This window comes from Euleptes europaea, chromosome 5 (genome assembly GCF_029931775.1).
Source record: "Euleptes europaea isolate rEulEur1 chromosome 5, rEulEur1.hap1, whole genome shotgun sequence".
NCBI classification, from domain to species: Eukaryota; Metazoa; Chordata; class Lepidosauria; order Squamata; family Sphaerodactylidae; genus Euleptes; species Euleptes europaea.
In genome coordinates, this window is record NC_079316.1 from 16,720,100 (window position 1) to 16,739,556 (window position 19,457).

At 45.6% G+C, this 19,457-nt stretch overlaps 1 protein-coding gene across 1 annotated transcript in view; it reads right to left on the reverse strand.

The window, feature by feature from the left end:
- Nucleotides 1-19,457, reverse strand: part of NAALADL2 (N-acetylated alpha-linked acidic dipeptidase like 2) — a 438,734-nt gene that overhangs the window by 344,065 nt on the left and 75,212 nt on the right. Inside the window, exon 2 of the mRNA XM_056850172.1 lies at nt 12,516-12,786. Coding sequence (XP_056706150.1) covers nt 12,516-12,786 — 271 coding nt within the window. The remainder of the gene's footprint in view (nt 1-12,515; nt 12,787-19,457) is intronic.

Consider the following 19,457-nt stretch of genomic DNA (forward strand, 5'->3'; position numbering starts at 1 on the left):
CAATAGTGGGAGATCTCCAGCCACCACCTGCTAAGGAGGCTTAAAAACTCACCTCTAGTATTATTACTACTTCTGGTACCATCTTTAATTTATAGGATGATGTTCATTGAACAGGGCACTATATCGGGAAGTAATTATGGTGTAATGACCAACATTGGACTCAGATTGGGGAGACCAAATTCCAACTCAGCCACAAAGGTTATTGGGTAAGTTTAGGCCTTTCACTCTCACCCTTGGATTTATGTATGTATGTATGTATGTATGTATGTATGTATGTATGTATGTATGTATGTATGTTGTATGTATGTAAATAAATAAAAGTGTGCTTTTCTCCATGGTAGGACCCAAAGCAGCTTACAAGAAAGGAAGAAGCCCAAATATGAAAGCTAACAGACAAACAAACAAACAAACAGAAACACAAATCTGGGATGGTCAGGGTCTGCCATATTGACCTTCATAGGTCCCAGGCTAAAAGCCACAGGCTAAGATCAAAACAGACAAGAGCTCTGTGGTTCTTGTTTTTTAGGTCACACCTCTGGCCCTACCCAGGTTGCCAAGTGCCAGGTGGTAGAGGGCAAACCTCCGCCAATCCACCTGCCTGCCCATCGGCCATGCCACATTGCTTCTGGTTTACCCCCAGAAGTGCCGCAACACAACAGGCCTTTTACCACTCCAACTCCCAGATCTTTTCCTGCCACAAGTTTCATCATATCCTGGCATGAGGGTGTTTAAGATCATGCCACTATAACCAAACACTTTTTAAGCTCTCTTCGTTCAGAGGCAGGGATTTTGCTGAGTGTCTCTTTTTTAAAAAAGTTGCATTTTATTATGTGTTCTATGCACAGATGCACATGCAAGGCATATCTATTTCCTTGCTGAAAGGAAAATAAACTCTTTGAGGAGCCATTCAAATGTTTTATGCTGCTGTTGCATTGCAGGACGTCTATTTCATTTCCCAAGCACCTGACTCACAAATTGTATATGTAAGTTATTGGGAGGTCTAGATGATACTTAAGATAGGTTGGACACATCCTTAAAGTTCATCCCTGATATGATATGCTAGAAAGAATACACTTGGATCTCCTGTTAAGTTAGAGCTAAAAACTGTTAAATCATGCAGTTGTGATGGGAAAATATCTAAGGCCAGTGAACAGGAATAGAATATGGAAGGGAGGCGATGAGGGACTCCCCTATCTCTTTCTGCTAAGGAGGCTTAAGAACTCACCTCTTTATGTTAGCATGCTATAAAGTCGGCACTAATTCTTTTTACCCCAAACAATCCTAACTTCAACTATCAACAACTAAGGAAGGACATCATAAAAGCTGTAGAATGTGGATACAGAGAACCTGTCTCCCTGTCCCATTATACCAGGACTCAGGTGCATCCAATAAAGGTGACATGAACACACATGAACACATGAAGCTGCCTTATACTGAATCAGACCTTTGGTCCATCAAAGTCAGTATTGTCTACTAAGACCGGCTCTCCAGGGTCTCAGGCAGAAGTCTTTCACATCACCTACTTGCCTAGTCCCTTTAACTGGAGATGCCGAGGATTGAATCTGGGACCTTCTGCATGCCAAGCAGAGGCTCTACCACTGAGCCACGGCCCCTCCCCATAGATTTCAGACAGATCTAGAAAACCACCTTAACAGTCACTAGATGTTTAGCCGTGGGGATTGGCTGTAAAAGGGTTGGATTTTGATCTGGTCGAGACCTTTGAGTCAGAGAAACAGTAAGATAAGAAGAAGGTTCAGACAGACGAAGGGAAGAGGGTGATTAAATTGTGAAAGTCACTGCCAGTGGACGCAGCAATGACTACGAGCACAGATGGCTTTAAAAGGGAATTAGATTCAGGGAAGAGAGATCCATCAATGACAACTACTCATTGCAACTAAAGGGAATTTCCATATGCAGAGGCAGTAAATCTCTGACAACCAGTGTGGTGTAATGTTTAGATCAGGGGTGTCAAACTCAATGATTGTGAGGGCTGGATATGACATAAATGTCACTTGGTCAGGCCGGAAGATGCCTGGCTAGCCCAGATTGATATGGGGGGGGGGAGTAGCTGGCTCACAAACTGGATAAGAGCTCTCACAGTAGGGTAGCCAACCTCATAAGAACATAAGAAAGGCCCTGCTGGATCAGACCAAGGCCCATCAAGTCCAGCAATCTGTTCACACAGGGGCCAACCAGGTGCCTCTAGGAAGCCACAAACAAGACGACTGCAGCAGCACCATCCTGCCTGCGTTCCACCGCACCCAAAATAATAGGCATGCTCCTCTGATACTAGAGAGAATAGGTATGCAGCATGACTAGTATCCATTCTAACTAACAGCCATGAATACCCCTCTCCTCCATGAATATGTCCACTCCCTTCTTAAAGCCCTCCAAGCTGGCAGCCATCACCACATCCTGGGGCATCCTGGAGATCTCCTGCTATTACAACTGATCTCCAGCAGATGGAGATCAGATCCCCTGGCCACTTTGGCAATTGGACTCTATGGCATTGAAGTCCCTCCCCTCCCCAAATCCCACCCTCCTCAGGCTCTGCCCCCCAAACCTCCTATCAGTGTTGAAGAGGGACCTGGCAACCCTATCTCAAGGGGTTGGATCTGGTTTGCAGACATGCTTGACACCCCTAGTTAGATCATTGGACTAGGATCTGGGAAACTCAGGTTGAAATAAATAAAAATACCACTGCTAGTAGGCAACATAGGGTTGCCAGCTCCAGGTTGGAAAAATACCTGGAGATTTTGGCAGTGTAATTATGTAAGAGAAATTAAATTTAAAAATAACACTATAGTTGCCAGCTCCAGGAAGGACCTCAGCAGGGTTTAGAGGCCACCCTCCAAAGCAGCCATTTTCTCCAGGAGAACTGATCAGTATAATCTGGAGATCAATTGTAATTCCAGAAGATCACTAGGCTTTACCTAGAGATGGGCAACCCTATGCCAACCACCACCCCAATAGAGTATAGCATACTGGTTAAAAATTGAGACTAGGATTTGGGAAGCTTGTGTTCGAATCCACAGACCACCATGATCTTGGGGTAGTCACTCTCTTTCAGCCTAACCTACTTCACAGGGTTGTTGGGAGGATGAAATGTGGGAAGAGCCTTGTAGTCTTCCCGAAGCACATTGATAAAGGAGATCAGGATAATAATCGGATGAGGACTCAAAATGGGCACTTTGTAGGGTTGCCAGCTCTGGGTTGGGAAATACCTGGAGATTTTGGGAGCGGAGGCTGAGGAGGACAGGGTTTGGGGAGCGGAGGGACTTCAATGCCATAAAGTCCAATTGCCCAAGTGGCCATTTTCTCCAGGGGAACCGATCTCTATCGTCTGGAGATCAGTTGTAACAGCAGGAGATCTCCAGCTAGTACCTGGAGATTTGTGTGGTAAACAAAGGTTAGCGTGCTGTAGGATACTCAGCAAACTAGAAACAGCACTTCACAAAGCTAGATACAATGATTATAAAGTAGTGGTATTTAATAACATATCCACCACTGATAGTATGTAGGCAAAAACATGTGTTGTTAATTATTGCCTTAAAAGTAACGCCAAAGAGAGGACTATGCCTTGTTACAAACAAATAACAGTATTATAGGTAAGTCCATGCAAGGGGGTGCCAACCTCCCTTTCTTCCACAGATATGCTTCTTGAGAGTAGCAATTCAGTAGTGCAGTTGTTCTCAACAGAAGCCCGGTGAACTTTCTGTTTCAGCGATTAACGCCTTCTTCAGGGACCAACACTGGCTGTTTTTGCCTACATACTATCAGTGGTGGATATGTTATTAAATACCACTACTTTATAATCATTGTGTCTAGCTTTGTGAAGTGCTGTTTCTAGTTTGCTGAGTACCTGGAGGTTGGCAACCATATCACTTCAGTGCCCTGCTGCAAAATCAGCTGCAGAACATTCAGTAGAATGCAGCGGCATGTTCCAGAATGACCGCGGAGTGAAGCATAACCAGCATTTAACATTATGATTAAATTACCAATTGCGGCTTTAGTTTCTAGTCATAAACATAACACTGTAAATGTCACCGTGGCCTGGGATATGATAAATCATTCAGATAGTCATCGCACGGTGCATTTCCAATGGAAAGGTCCGCTCTCCTCCGAACCGAACACTGACCCCAGCTGTCATTATAATAGGGTAAACGGTGTCACTTCCCCCAGCATGCCATGAATTACAAAGAAGCTTCACGAACAGACCCATCCATCACTTTTACTAAGTGTGTGTTTTTTTTTTTTTTTTTTAAAGGAGACCATTTCATGTACTACAAATGCTGCTTCGATTGTTACTAGAAAGCACAAATTGGACAGCTCAGATACAGGAATGGACGGAAGATGAATGGACATGACAGGCTTTCAAAGAAGCAAAATGCTGCTGTCCTACACATAACGTTGTCAAAACCAAAAGGAGCGCCGCAGCTCACCTGGCCATTAACAGCTCTCTGCTGGTAGGTCGAGTGAAGGGAAAAAAGGCAGCAGCAGGGAAGAATCAATGATACACATAATGGGAAGTGGCGTCCAAAGGGCTGCCCATGCTGCCGCGGACACCTACCAGTGTAACTATGGCGCAGCTGGCCTACTCCCTAAAGGGTTTTCGTCAATGACCGGCTGGCAGGAAAAAAGACCACGCAGCTGGGTTTCTGAGGACACAAGCGCATCGGCATCCCAAGCGGCCGTACTATAGCATCGCAACCACTTGTTTTGTTGCGACGGCTGGGCTGTGACAGGCAAGGCAGGCAGAACCAATCAGGAGTTGCAAATGATGTCCAGACAACAAGAGAACAGTTCCCCTGGGGAAAATGGCTGCTTTGGCAGGTGGTTCCTATGGCCTTTTATCCAGCTGAGGTTCCTTCCCAGCATGGTGTAGTGGTTAAGAGCGGTGGTTTGGAGTGGTGGACTTTAATCTGGAGAACCAGGTTTGATTCCCCACTCCTCAACATGGGTGGTGGAGGCTAATCTGGTGAACCGGGTTGGTTTCCCTACTCCTACACAGGAAGCCAGCTGGGTGACCTTGGGCTAGTCCCAGCTCACTCTTCTTCTCCTCCAAATTCTATCCTCTTTAGGCACCACCTATAAATGTCCAGGAATTTCCCAACCCAGAGTTGGCAACCCAAGGGCTTATTTATCCCCCCCCCTTGCCATAACTCTCCAGCTCTTCCTTACTGTTGTTCATGGGTGTCCCTCGTCTCTCAGAAGCAGGATGGCGGTTATATTCAGCTACAGTGGGAGAGAAGATGCAAGAAAGTTGAACTCCATGGGGAAAAATTCTACCACCCGCAGCAAATTTCCATGGGATGGAAACAACCAACATAATGCTAAGGGGAGACATGACAGAGGTCTATAAAATTATGCATGGTTTGGAGAGAGTGGACAGGGAGAGGTTTTTCTCCCCCTCCCATAATACTAGAACACGGGGCCATCTGCTAAAGCTGGACGGTGAGAGATTCAAAACAGATAAAAGGAAGTATTTTTTCACACAACCCATAGTTAAATTGTGGAACTCCCTGCCCCAGGATGTGGTGATGGCTGCCAGCTTGGAGGGCTTTAAGAGGGGAGTGGACATATTCATGGAGGAGAGGGGTATTCATGGCTATTAGTTAGAATGGATACTAGTCATGCTGCATAGCTATTCTCTCTAGTATCAGAGGAGCATGCCTATTATTTTGGGTGCGGTGGAACACAGGCAGGAGGGTGCTGCTGCAGTCGTCTTGTTTGTGGGCTTCCTAGAGGCACCTGGTTGGCCACTGTGTGAACAGACTGCTGGACTTGATGGGCCTTGGTCTGATCCAGCAGGGCCTTTCTTATGTTCTTATGTAATGCAACTTTTGCATGAGTTTAATTTTTCGAAACTGCACACACATTCTTTTGGAAATGCACTTTCCATCCCTGGAATGTGTTACCTGTATTTATTTATACAGTATACAGTATATTATTTATTTATACAGTTACCTGTATACTGTGTTTCCTGTATTTATTTATTTTTAAATGCCTGCTTAAATAAGATTTGAGGGAAGCAAAAAACAGGGTTTTTTTTTACAACGACAATTCATAGGGCAGAGGGGTTTGTCATATACCCCATATGTAATCTACGGACAACAACAACCCCCAGGAAAAAAATATTTTTAGGATTGCAGCCTTACAGTGCCAAAGCTGATCCTAATTTCCTTGAAGTGCAAACTTTGTAAATTAGCAGCATTCAAAGTGAATTTCAAATGTGTTTGGATTTCATTTTTGAAAATCGCCTGAGGCATGCCTGCAAATATCACACAGGTCACTGGTAAGCTTAAAGCAGTGATATTAGGTATTAACTTGCCAAAATCAGTACTTCAAGTACCAATTTAGTGTGCAGAAAATCCCCTTTTCACCATGTTTCAGTCATCCGGCGCGAGTGAAAAGGTGGCTAAAGCACATTATGTGACAGCCATTGTACCATGTGTTTCGAATGTATTCACTGTAACAGAAGGGATGGATTTTCAGCACCATTGTTACAAGCTATTCTCTCAAAGTCATCTTGAAGAGAAGCACGTTCATCTGTTCTTTATGGTACGGCTCTGCTTCCATTTCAATAAAAAAGTACAATCTTGATCATTTTTTCTTTAAAAAGGAGAAGAAGCCTGATGCATATTAAACAAATTAAATGACATTTTCAGTCAAATATGCCCTGATTCTATTGATCTTGGGGCCGGCGAGGGACAATTCCTCATGGAACAAAATGATTGTATCACCATCACAACACTATAATCTCCGACCCTGCAGCAGGTTTATTACATTTTTAAAAGTACCAAAAAAAGTACAAAGACTCGAGCTACTGCGTTGGCAACCCACTATTGGTAGAGACATGATACAAGCATCATTTAAAACAAGCATATGGTACAGAAATGGACCAAGATGAAAGACAATAGACATGTGCAGCATTTATAATGAATTGCATTGATTTACACTGGATGAGCCTCTTCTTCTAGAAGGAGGAGGACTAGGAGGAGGAGTTGGTTTTTATACCCTGATTTTCTCTACCTTTTAAGAAGTCAAAAACCGGCTTACAATCACCTTCCCTTCCCCTCCCCACAACAGACACCTTGTGAGGTAGGTGGGGCTGCGAGAGCTCTAAGAGAACTGTGACTAGCCCAAGGTCACCCAGCTGGCTACATGTGTAAGAGTGGGGAAACCAACCCTGTTCTCCCGATTAGAGTCCGCCGCTCCTAACCACTATACCAGGAAGGATGAGCCTCTTCTGGAGGAAGGTGGTTTGACTCAGAGGTAGGGTTGCCAACCTCCAGGTACTAGCTGGAGATCTCCTGCTATTACAACTGTTCTCCAGCCGACAGAGATCAGTTTCCCTGGAGAAAATAGCTGCTTCGGCCATTGGACTCTATGAAATCCCTCCCCTCACCAAATTCCGCCCTTCTCAGGTTCTGCTCCCAAAAATTCCAGGTTTTTCCCAACTCAGAGGAGGGCTCTGCTTGCCACCAAGTGGAGTCGCAGAGTCCAACCCTTAATGCCTCATGTTGGGTGTACTGAGGGGGCAGGTACAGCTGGCATAACTACAGTCCTCTCAAGTCATAAAGAAGAAGTCTCCATGGAGCTCCTGACTGCAGGCTTGATCATCTTAAGCTTTCTGCTAGACTGATTAGCAGGACAGGGGGCATTCTGGGAGCATGAAGTGAGAAATATTTTCCTATATACTCCAGCTATTATTGGCAGAAGGAGAGGGAAAGAGCAAGCGAAGCCCCTTTCCATTGGCTTGCCCAGCCCAACTGCCAACCAGCCACCCAACTGGATAGTGAGATAGGAATCCCAGATCTCTGTTCAATCCAGGATAATGCATTGTCTTCATTATTAGTTTTAATTCGGCAGTAATTCAGCAGTAGGAGCCTCATGGCGCAGAGTGTTAAGCTGCAGTACTGCAGTCAAAAGCTCTGCTCACGACCTGAGTTCGATCCCGACGGAAGTTGGTTTCAGGTAGCCAGCTCGAGGTTGACTCAGCCTTCCATCCTTCCGAGGTCGGTCAAATGAGTACCCAGCTTGCTGGGGGTAAAGGGAAGATGACTGGGGAAGGCACTGGCAAACCACCCCCAAACAAAGTCTGCCTTGGAAACGTCGGGATGTGACATCACCCCATGGGTCAGGAATGACCCGGTGCTTGCACAGGGGACCTTTACCTTTATAATTCAGCAGTAATTAGTTATAATTCAACATTGCTTGGTGTAGCCCTATTTTCCTTCTCTATCCTTGTTTAAATATTTTTACATTGCCCCAGACCCACTTCTGTTACAGTACGTTTGATACAATGTAGTAGCCTTTTCTGCTCTGATCTGGATAGCCTAGGTTTGGCCATGGTTAGTACTTGGGCTAGAGACAACCAGAGTCACTACGCAGAGGCAGGCAATGGCAAATCACCTCTGTTTGTCTCTTGCCTTGGAAACCCTACAGGGTCATCATATCTCAGCTGCAACTTGATGCATGTTCCACCACCAGTGGGCTTTTCTAAGGTGTCTATTTATATCCCTCTTCCCCCCACCCCACCCGGTAGGGATCCAAAGCAGGTAACAATGTCATTCTCCCTTCCTCTGTTTTACCCTCAAAACAACAACCTTGTGAGGTTAGTTGGACGGAAAGGAGATGACTGGCCCAAGTCACCCGGTGAGTTTCCATGTCACGGTGGGGATTTGAACCGGCATCTCCCAGATCCTAATCCAACACTCTAACCATTACACCACTTTAGTTCTCTAACAGGACTAAAAATTATACGGAAGAGTACCAATGTTCTTACTGCAGCAGCTGCTCCACAAGCTGCCACAGCTCCTTAGACTGTTGAGATCAGGGTGTTAGTTCAGAAGGTAGAAATACATCATTGAGTAAATTGAAGTGGTAGGACTTTGGCTCGACAGAAAGTGGTAATTCTCTGTACATTTATAGGTGGCTATGTTTAATTATACAGTGTGCTTAACAGATGGAACTTCAGCTCTGGAGGCCTACAGGTATTTGGAACACACGTTCTCCTACAGCAGGTGTGGGTGCTTATACATCTCCCTCTCCCCAACCTCCTGTTCTGTCGAATAAATGTAAATTACAAAGCCTCTGGGCTTGGACTGTGTCATTTTTGCACTCTGTTCTGCTCCTCGCAATAAATAAATGCTAAACAGCAGGAGTAGGGAGCATCATATGTGTGCAGTCTCGTGGGAGTTACACATGTGCCCAGATGAAAGGAATACTCATCTGACAACAGGGAAGTACAAAACAGCTAGGGTTGCCAGCCTCCAGGTGGGACCTAGAGATCTCCAGGTAGCCAATGTGGGGGAAAGTTCAGCTCGATTAATAATCAATTTCCTCCGGACCAAAGGGGCACATTATATTCCAGCAGCACTTAAACTTTATCAGGCGAAAACCCTAGCACAAATGCTATGTGGAACACAACTCGATTCTCCACCCTCTTGTCTTACTCCCATTGAGCGTGTCCAATCCAAGTTCCTTACGGCTGCCCTACAATTGGCAAGATGTGTTCCAAATGCTTTGATCCATTTAGAAACTGGCATGGTGAAGGTGGAGGCAAGGATTGTCCTGTCCTCGATTTATCTCTGGCTAAAAATTAACTTCAACCCTAAGGGTCTTCTCCCACTGATCCTTTGTGACACCTTTAGGTCAAAATGGGTGATAGCCATAGAAGACAAATTAAATAACTTGGGTTTTACACCCCTAGCACTACTTCAGTTAGGGTGGGAACAAGCTAAATTAATTATATCCCAAAGGATTAAAGACATAGAGAGACAAGCAGATTTAGCAAGGGCGCCTCTATTCATGGCATCCCTCCATTCTAAATACAGCCTATCTCCACTATTTAGAGATAAATAATTATAGAAGGGCCTTTACCCTAGCCAGATGTGCAGCCTTACCTTCTGCTATGCTAGAGGGGAAATTTAAGAAGTTACCCTGGGAGGAGAGATTCTGCCCCTGCAAATCAGGGGGCTCAGAAACTATTGAGCATGCTCTCCTGAACTGCAGTTTTTATACATTACCCAGTTCGAGGTTTATTGAGTCCCTCTTATCGAGAATGGGACCTGACAGGGCAGGAGAAAGGATTGAGACGGCTCCTACAAGGGGATAATCCCTCAATCTCTCTTCAGGTTGCGAAATTTTGCATGGCAGCAATGAAAATTCGACGCTATAGAACAGCCTCTTAGCGCAATTGACAGATGTGTCTCGGTTGTAATTTTCTTTTTAAGTGTTATAAGACTCAGACTGTATTTTTTTGCTTGTAAGAATTTATTAGTCCATGTTTCGTGTTTTATCTTGTTTTATCTGGCTAAGGGCCGTAAATAAATTATCTATCTATCCATCCATCCATAACTCCTCTGGAGGGTGGACTCTATTGCATTATATTCTGCCCCAAAGCCCCTTAATACACAAAAATGTTCCCGAGGGATCATCTAGAACAGTGGTTCCCAAACTTTTTGGGCCACCGTCTTGGTCCCACAAACTCAACCCCAGTGCCCCCTAACCTATCCAACAGCACAGTTGAAGCCCCCCTCTAGTGCCCCCTGCTGCCCCTTCCCTCTTAGTGCCCCCCAGGTAATCCCATTGCTCCCCAGGGGGTGATACTGCCCACTTTGGGAACCACTGATCTTGAACATCAATTACTTTAAACTGCACCTGATTAATGTAAATTGCAAGTCTTTTACTCTTACCTAAACCAATGTCACATATACTGTTCCCAATTTAGGAAATTGTAGAAGATGATGGCCATGACTTTGTTTCATATGTGTTTCTTGAATTAAGATAATGTTTGCTTTTTCTTTCTTTCATTTATAGAAGAATCTATGTCTCTTTGATGGTTCATCGAAACCATTAACATTGACAGAAAAAAAAATCTTTATTTTATTCATTTTAATTTCACTTCAAACGTCAAATTTAGCACTAGATCCTTGACTTCCTCGGTTGTTCTCATCGTTTGGGTTACTCCTTTTATCTTAAAAGTGAATCTGAAGAGGAAACCCCCATCTGTAAGCAATCTAATTGTTTCTCAGCCTAACAGTTAAAAACCTTAAATTTTGCCTGTTTTGCAGAGCAAGAGGAGAAATATCTGGAAATACTTGGATTATTTCAATACTAATTATCAATGGGTCTTGTCTTAATTTGTTTAAAATCAACTCTTTAGTTGCTAAATATTTTTTTTGGGGGGGGATGCAGCTTTTCACTTAATTAGAAGACAGTTTCAACAAAATAAAAAGGAACGACAAAACATTAGCAAAACATTTTGTTAAGGAAAAGAACATTAAATCAGTGCTACCTTGAAGAAGAAGAAGAAGAAGAGTTGGTTTTTATATGCCGACTTTCTCTACCACTTAAGGGAGACTCAAACCGGCTTACAATCACCTTCCCTTCCCCTCCCCACAACAGACACCCTGTGAGGTAGGTGGAGCTGAGAGAGCTCAAAGAGAGCTGTGACTGGCCCAAGGTCACCCAGCAGGCTTCAGTGGAGGAGTGGGGAAACAAATCCAGTTCACCATATTAGCCTCCGCCGCTCATGTGGAGGAGTGGGGAATCAAACCCAGTTCTCCAGATCAGAGTCCACCACTCCAATGTTAATGCACGGGGGGGGGAACCTCCTTGTGTGTTATTTTCCATTGCAAACTATCCTGAATCTGACACCAGAAAGGAGGTATATTAATGTATCAAACATATAAAGCCTATTTCCCGCTATTTAATTTCCTGAGACCCCCCCCCCTTCCCAAAAAGGGCTGTTTCATAAGAACATAATTTTAGAAATTAAAATTATCCTATCTGCATGGGCTTGAAACAAGCAGCCATCTTCCACTCAGCAAAAAATGCAGTGTTACACCTCTGTTTTAAATGACCTAACAGCCCATTCCTGAGCCTCCAGGGAGCCCCGTCTGCTGGCTCCCATGCCACTTACGCCATCCAGGGTGGCGTGGAGGCTGGCAGAGGGACCCGGATGCAATTCTCCACCCAGAGAAGCCAGCTGGGCCTTCCACAGGCGTCCCACCGGTGCAAAGCCCCGTGCCGACATCCTGGGGGGCGTGCCAGAGGCATGCCAGGGGCATAGCTGCCAGTTGGCAGTTTCCTGTCCCCTTTCTGCCCGGTATGCCATCGGTGAGAATAGTGCTGCTGTGCCAGCGTTTTGCTGGTACAGCCTCACTGCTTTCAAGTTGGGAAATGCCCCACTTAAAATATTAAAAGCCCACAAAAGGCTTCCTAAAGCCTTTCAGGGGGCGGGGAACAGCTTTGGAGGCGCTGCGGCGGTGCCTCAGCCCCACCGTCCCCAGCCGCCGAAGGCTCAGGAATGGGCTGCCCAAGCGAATTGGTCTTACAGATGACCCACACCGAGATTGGAGGCATGCGCCTTCGCATTTTTATGCAGCTTGTTTCTAGCCCAGCAAACAAACACATTTTTTGCAGGATTTCCGTTGGATTGAACCAAGATGGAAGCAGTTTCGGTCTCCCTTTCTCCCCAAAATGACAGAGACAAATGGTCACATTACCGTGAGAGTTCCTTTGGCAGAGTAGGCAGCATAGGAGTACAGGAGGTCTTGACTATGAAGCTTTGGGGTCTCTTTGTTACAGAGCTGTCCACTAGGAAAAAAACATTCCTCGGTGCTTGTCAGAGTCACTGTGTTTGGAGAAGAGCCCGGCAGGTCAAGCAGGACAGAGTAATTTACGAGCTGGACATCTTCGAGGCCGTAGGATGACCATTGAACAAAGAGCTTGGTCGCAATCTCTCTGTCTTCTTTTGTGGGCAGCTCTATCAAATCCCTGATGAGGAAAAGAAAAAACAACAACAAAAACTTGGATTAACAGATTGATTTCTCCCCCCCCCCCATAATAACAAAAAGCTGTGGTTGTTTTTCTAAAGTGAGACCTGGAATCCAGCCATAATATATGCTTGGATCCCCTAGTAATTTCTGCAGATGAGATTTCCCCCCCTAGAGTGGGACTTCCTCACCTTCCCATTCTGCTACATCTCAAATTGCTCCTCAAAATGGAGCATCCGGTGGGGACAGGGACCCTAGGAGTAGCGTGAGGGAGGAGCCAGAGGTCTGCAACAGGAAATGGAAGTCAGCAAAAATTGTCCTTCCCTTCCATTTGCAGAAATCCTCCAGTGGCTCCAAGCTATGTGTGTGCGCTGTCAAGTCACAGCTGACTTATGGCGACCCCGTAGAGTTTTCAAGGCAAGAGATGTTCAGAGGTGGTTTGCCATTGCTTGCATTTGTGTGGGCTGAGAGAGTTCTGAGAGAATTGTGACTGGCCCAAGGTCACCCAGCAGGCTTCATGTGGAGGTCAAGGGAATCAAACCCGGTTAATTTTGCCAACCTCCAGGTAGTAACTGGAGATCTCCTGCTATTACAACTGATCTCCAGCAGATAGAGATCAGTTCACCTGGAGAAAATGGCCGCTTTGGCAATTGGCCTCTATGGGAAGGGAAGGAAGGAAAGGGCAGAAAAAAAGAGAAGGAAAGAAGAGAGATATGGTTGCCAGGCCTGCAACCATAGGCAGTTTTGGGAAGTCTCAGTGAGAAAGAAGGACTGTATAATATAAATATTTATGCCATTAAAGGTTTTGGTATTGGAATGTGAATAAATAATTCTCAGAAGGTAGGTGCAGAAAAGGAGAAGGCAGTGGGAATTATGAGGCGGAAGAAGGGGGACAAGGAGTGGTTTGCAGGGTTAGGGAAGCTCAGTGGATACATTTGGGTTAGCATAAAAAATAATATATCTAAGGTGAACATGGAGATGCTTTGTTGCATGGACAGGCCAGTGAGAAAGGAAAGTTGTAGGGCAGGAAATAGGGTAGCCAACCTCCAGGTACTAGCTGGAGATCTCCTGCTATTACAACTGATCTCCAGCCGATAGAGATCAGTTCACCTGGAGAAAATGGCTGCTTTGGCGATTGGACTCTATGGCATTGAAGTCCCTCCCCTCCCCAAACCCCACCCTCCTCAGGCTCCCCCCACCCCAAAACCTCCTGCTGGTGGCAACCCTACTTCTTGCAGAGGTAAGGGAGGAAGCAGGGCTTTTTCAGTTGTGGCACCTTATCTTCGGAATGATGTCCCCCTTGAAGCTCTCCTGATACCTACTTTCATTTCCTTCAGGTTTCTCTTTACCCAGGCTTTTAAGTAAAGGGTTCCATCTTTTATTTTTAGCTATTTCATGGTATTCTTCTACCCTGAGGGCTGTGTTATCTGCATCATTTCAGACTTCTTGGTTTTTCGAGCTTTAATGCCCTGGCTTGCTTTTCTTGGCAGTTTTCATTGGTATTTTATAATGCTTGCTTTATTGTTTTATTTGTCTGCTTGGTTTTATTTGATAGTTGTGAGCCAATTCAAGCAGGTCATAAGAACATCACTGCTGGATGAGATCTACTCCACTACTTATTTGTGTTTCCTTACCTTTTGTCTTGTCTATACGATGCAGATTTGTAAGCCTCCTTAGCAGGGGGGCTATTTTATTATGAATAACCACTAGTACCCTTTCCAGGCATATCACCCTTTTCTGGCATTATATTTCTGGTGCTCCTTTCTCACGTCCTGGAGCAGGCAGGCAACACACAGAGGGCTCAATCACCATTTGATCTGAAAAGGGCAACGTGTGCATTTTGCTGCTTCGGTGCATACTCCCTGAAAACTGGATTTGGGGGTGTGTTTGCTGCTGCTGCAAAATACGTGTGTTGCCCTTTTCAAACAAAAATGGTGATTGCATGTGCTGAGACGATTGCCCCTTGCCCGCTTACCTGGTATGTGAGAGAGGAGCACCAGAAATGCAATGCCTAAAAAGGGCCCCTGTCACATTTTTTAAAAAAAGGTATATTTGCCTTCCACATGGCCTGCATCTGCTCGTGAGAAATGAGCAATATATCTGAGCTCCTCTTCCCGCTGCACTCCATGAACACATGGAGCTGACGCTGAATCAGACCCTTGGTCCATCAAAGTCAGTATTGTCCACTCAGACTGGCAGCAGCTCTCCAGGGTCTCAGGCAGAGGTCTTTCACATCACCTACTTGCCTTTAACTGGAGATGCCAAGGATTGAACCTGGGACCTTCTACATGCCAAGCAGATGCTCTGCCACTGAGCCATGGCCCCTCCCCTATCACATCCTGAAAGTTAAGTGACCGTTCAGAATGTGCAGCAAGATGAGCAACAGGTTACAAGAGACATCTAGACAGCACATGTGGAAGTGTTTGAGCACATCATTGGATCCCACCCAGAGTGCTCAAGCAGCTTAGGGGAGAGTACAGAGCGCATATCTATTAAAAAATAGTAGGAGACCAGTGTTAAACAAATGACATCCGCCATCTGCAGTCTATTTTTGTACCAAATCGAGCATATACACCCATGTTTCAAGTGTGGTGGGCTTATGTTAAAGACTTGCGAGCTTTTTGCAAGAGGAATAATAGTCAAAAGGTCAACTCTTTGGATTTAATCTTTTCCACTTTATCTCCAATAAGTCTTCACACAGAAGGCGCAAAATAGACAAGTTAATCCAATCGCTTGTACATTACAAGCCAGCGATTTCATCGGCTATGCCCTTTAATGCAATGACACAAACTGGGACGGTCCCGAAACGCACAAAGTTGTTTGATGAACACAATCACTACTTGGAGGATTCGCGCTTCCCACAGAACACTAATAGAATAAATAAGGGGAGGAAACTCATCCCATACAAATAAGATTGAGGTATTTTCTACCAGCCCAGTGTTTTGTTTCAAGACGAGAGGTGGTTTTAAAATTAAGAGCACAATGACAAAATTGTTCCTTTCTTTATGGAATGAAAGACGCTTTCTACCCGGCAATTAAATGAGCGTGCTATTGAATGTTTACTGACAATATCCTTGATTGAATTAAATAAAGGAATGTGCATTCCTTATTTACTTCGTAATTCCTTTACAGAATATTAAAATCCAGATGCAGATCATGGCCTGAGCTTTATTAAAAACAAATCAGCAGGTATTAAGTGTTTTTAATGAGCCTTGGGAATAATGTAATCCAACAAACACACTCCTTGTTAATTTTTACTAGCAAGATTAAGGCTGTGATCCTGAGCCCATAATATCAGGAAGTGTGTTGCATTTGACTAAGTGCCACTTATTTTGAAGCATACACGTTGAATCATTAAGGCTGTAAGCATTATTTATTCTTCATGTTCATAAATGCCTCACAGTTTTCTGAGATTTGCATTACATCCTATGCCCTGACCTGGATGGCCCAGGCTAGCCTGATCTCGTCAGATCTCAGAAGCTAAGCAGGGTCAGCCCTGATTAGTATTTGGGTGGGAGACCACCAAGGGATACCAGGGTTGTTATACAGAGGAAGGCACTGGCAAACCACCTCTGTTAGTCTCTTGCCTTGAAAACCCCATAAGGGGTCACCATAAGTCGGCTGCGACTTGACAGCACTTTACACCCTAGAGTTTCTAATCCAACTACAATTAATCTTAACAAAGTCACACCGAAAGCACAGGGTTTTAAGGGTCCCACCTATGCCCACTGCTAGTCCCCCCCTTCTTGCCCACCCACCCAGATGCCCCCACCTGCTGTGCATCCTTTCTTTGTGCACTTGCATGCTCTCCCATCACCTGCAGTCACAGCTGCCCACACTGCCTGCCCTTTCCCTAATAATGCTGGGTAGTGGGTGCAGCTAGGTGTGCCACTTCCACGGCCACCAGGAATGCTGATGCATTGGGCATCATTCGGGTTGCCAGATGCCTGTTACTGGCGGGCAATTGCTTGCCAATTAACAGGCCTGCCCGCCCACCCACCCCACCAGCTGACTGGCAGAGGAAGCAGACCGGCTAAGGGGGGGGGGGATGATTCATGTGCGCGTAGGGTTGCCATAGTGACTGCATACTCTTGATTAACGTCCAGATACTAGCTGGAGAACTCCTGCTATTACAACTGATCTCCAGCCAATAGAGATCAGTTCACCTGGAGAAAATGGCCGCTTTTGCAATTGGACTCTATGGCAATGAAGTCCCCCCTCCCTCCTCAGGCTCCACCCCAAAAACCTCCCGCCGGTGGTGAAGAGGGACCTGGCAACCTTATGTTCTGCTCTAAATGTTCATACTACATATTTTGAGTAAAACCTTGTCTTAAATAGTGTTTCACTCATGCAATTTTTCTGTGTCCTCCAAAATGTCCCGTAAATTTCCCAATACCTCCACCAGAAAAATGGGGGGAAAGTCTTCAGCCGCTCTCATCCTAATGTCCCTTTTCAGGGTAAACCCAGAAGCGATAGGGACCCTCTAGCACATCCCTCAAAAAAACCTCCGGCTTTGATGGGGATGCTCTAGTACATTCTGCCAAAAACTCTATGGTTTCCATGCTAGAGTGTTCCCATTGCTTCTGGGTTCAACCCAGAAGGGACATTATTGTGTGCGCATGCTGCGGGCTCGTGAATCCCCCCCCCAATTGCCAAAGCGGCCATTTTCTCCAGGTGAACTGATCTCTATCGGCTGGAAATCAGTAGTAACAGCAGGAGATCTCCAGCTAGTACCTGGAGGTTGGCAACCCTATGCCCCACCTCAGGGTATGCCGATGCCAGCCCTGGCTGTAATCATGGGAGATCTTCAGGTCCCACTGGATAGGGGTGCTCTGGAGAGCAAATCTACCATACATACATCACAACTTAAAAAATTCTCACTGACTTCTCCCAAAATCTGCATCGTGGAGCTGCCTAGCAATCCCAAACAACTGGGCATTTTTTTAGAAAGGAAAGTAAGGGGAAGGGGAAGAAGGGGGCAGGCGGGGAGGCAGGGGACAAGAGAGTAATGACAATATAATGATCGTAGTATGGTATAACTAGAATACCGAGTCAATATTTAGATAATCATGATCTTGTTTATACAAGAACAATTGTTTTGCTAATCCCCCTGCAGAATGTTTCATTGCTTAGAGCAAGTAGTTTTCAAACTGTGTTCCAAGGAACCAGAGCTTGTTATGAGTAGGGTTGCCAACCTCCAGGTGGTGGCAGGAGATCTCCTGCTATTACAACTGATCTCCAGCCGATAGAGATCAATTCCCCAGGAGAAAATGGCCAATTGGCAATTGGGCTCTATGGCATTGAAGTTTCCCCCTCTCCAAACCCTGCCCTCCTCAAGTTCCACCCCCAAAATCTCCAGGTATTTCCCAACCCGGAGCTGGCAACCCTAGTTATGAGGGTTGCAGTAAGAAGACCAAGAATGGTGAACACCAAAGCATATCTTTCCACCTCCATGGGCAGGTGTTGTGGAGTTAGGGTTGCCAGGTCCCTCTTCACCACTTGCGGGAGGTTTTGGGGGTGGAGCCTGAGGAGGAGAGGTTTGGAGAGGGGTGCGACCTCAATGCCATAGAGTCCAGCTGCCAAAGTGGCCCTTTTCTCCAGGTAAACTGATCTCTTATCGGCTGAAGATCAGTTGTAATAGCAGGAGATCTCCATCTAGCAACTGGAGGTTGACAACCTATGTGGAGTGTTGAGAATGTTCTATGGCAAAGGTCCCCAACGCAGGGTCCACCATCAACTTTTCTGGCACCTGCCAAGTGTCTTTAGGAAGTGTGCGGGGCCAGTAAGCTTTTCACCAGCACGGCTTCTGATTGACAGTTGGAGATTTCATTAGCTGTGCAGATTTTTTTAAATGTTGTTTTGGCAGCAGCAGCTGCCACAGCACAAGGATCTGCACTATGTTACTGAAGTTCACCTTTGGCAATCATTTTTGTGGCTGGCTCCGCCTCCTGTGGCAGCCATTTTGTGGCAATCGTTTTGTCGCTGTACCAATCATGCCATGTCCAAATTCCAAATGTGTCCACAGGCTCAAAAAATGCTGGGGACCCATGTTCTACGGTATATTCTCAGTTCATTTGAGGTACACAGTAGGGTTGCCAACTTCCAGGTACTAGCTGGAGATCTCCTGCTATTACAACTGATCTCCAGCCAACAGAGATCAGTTCAACTGGAGAAAATGGCCGCTTTGGCAATTGGATTCTATGGCATTGAAGTCCCTCCCCCACCCAAACCCCGCCCTCCTCAGACTCCACCCCAAAAACCTCCCGCCAGTGGTGAAGAGGGACCTGGCAACCCTAGTACACAGATCTCACCTGTCCCTCTGCATGAACCAAGCATGTGGTTTTACAATATGCCCCCCAATTAGGGTTGCCAACCTCCATGTGGTGGCTGGAGACCTCCCGCTATTACAACTGATCTCCAGCCGATAGAGATCTGTTCACCTGGAGAAAATGGCCGCTTTGGCACTTGGACTCTATGGCACTGAAGTCCCTCTCCTCTCCAAACCCCGCCCTTCCCAGGCTCCTCCCCCCAAATCTCCAGGTATTTCCCAACTTGGAGCTGGCAACCCTACCCAGAATCCTTTGTTATCAGCTGAGGTTCCTTGTCGGACAAGTCGATGAAGAAATTCAAAAACCGCTACAGATAAACTGTGAGAAATTACAGTTCACAATC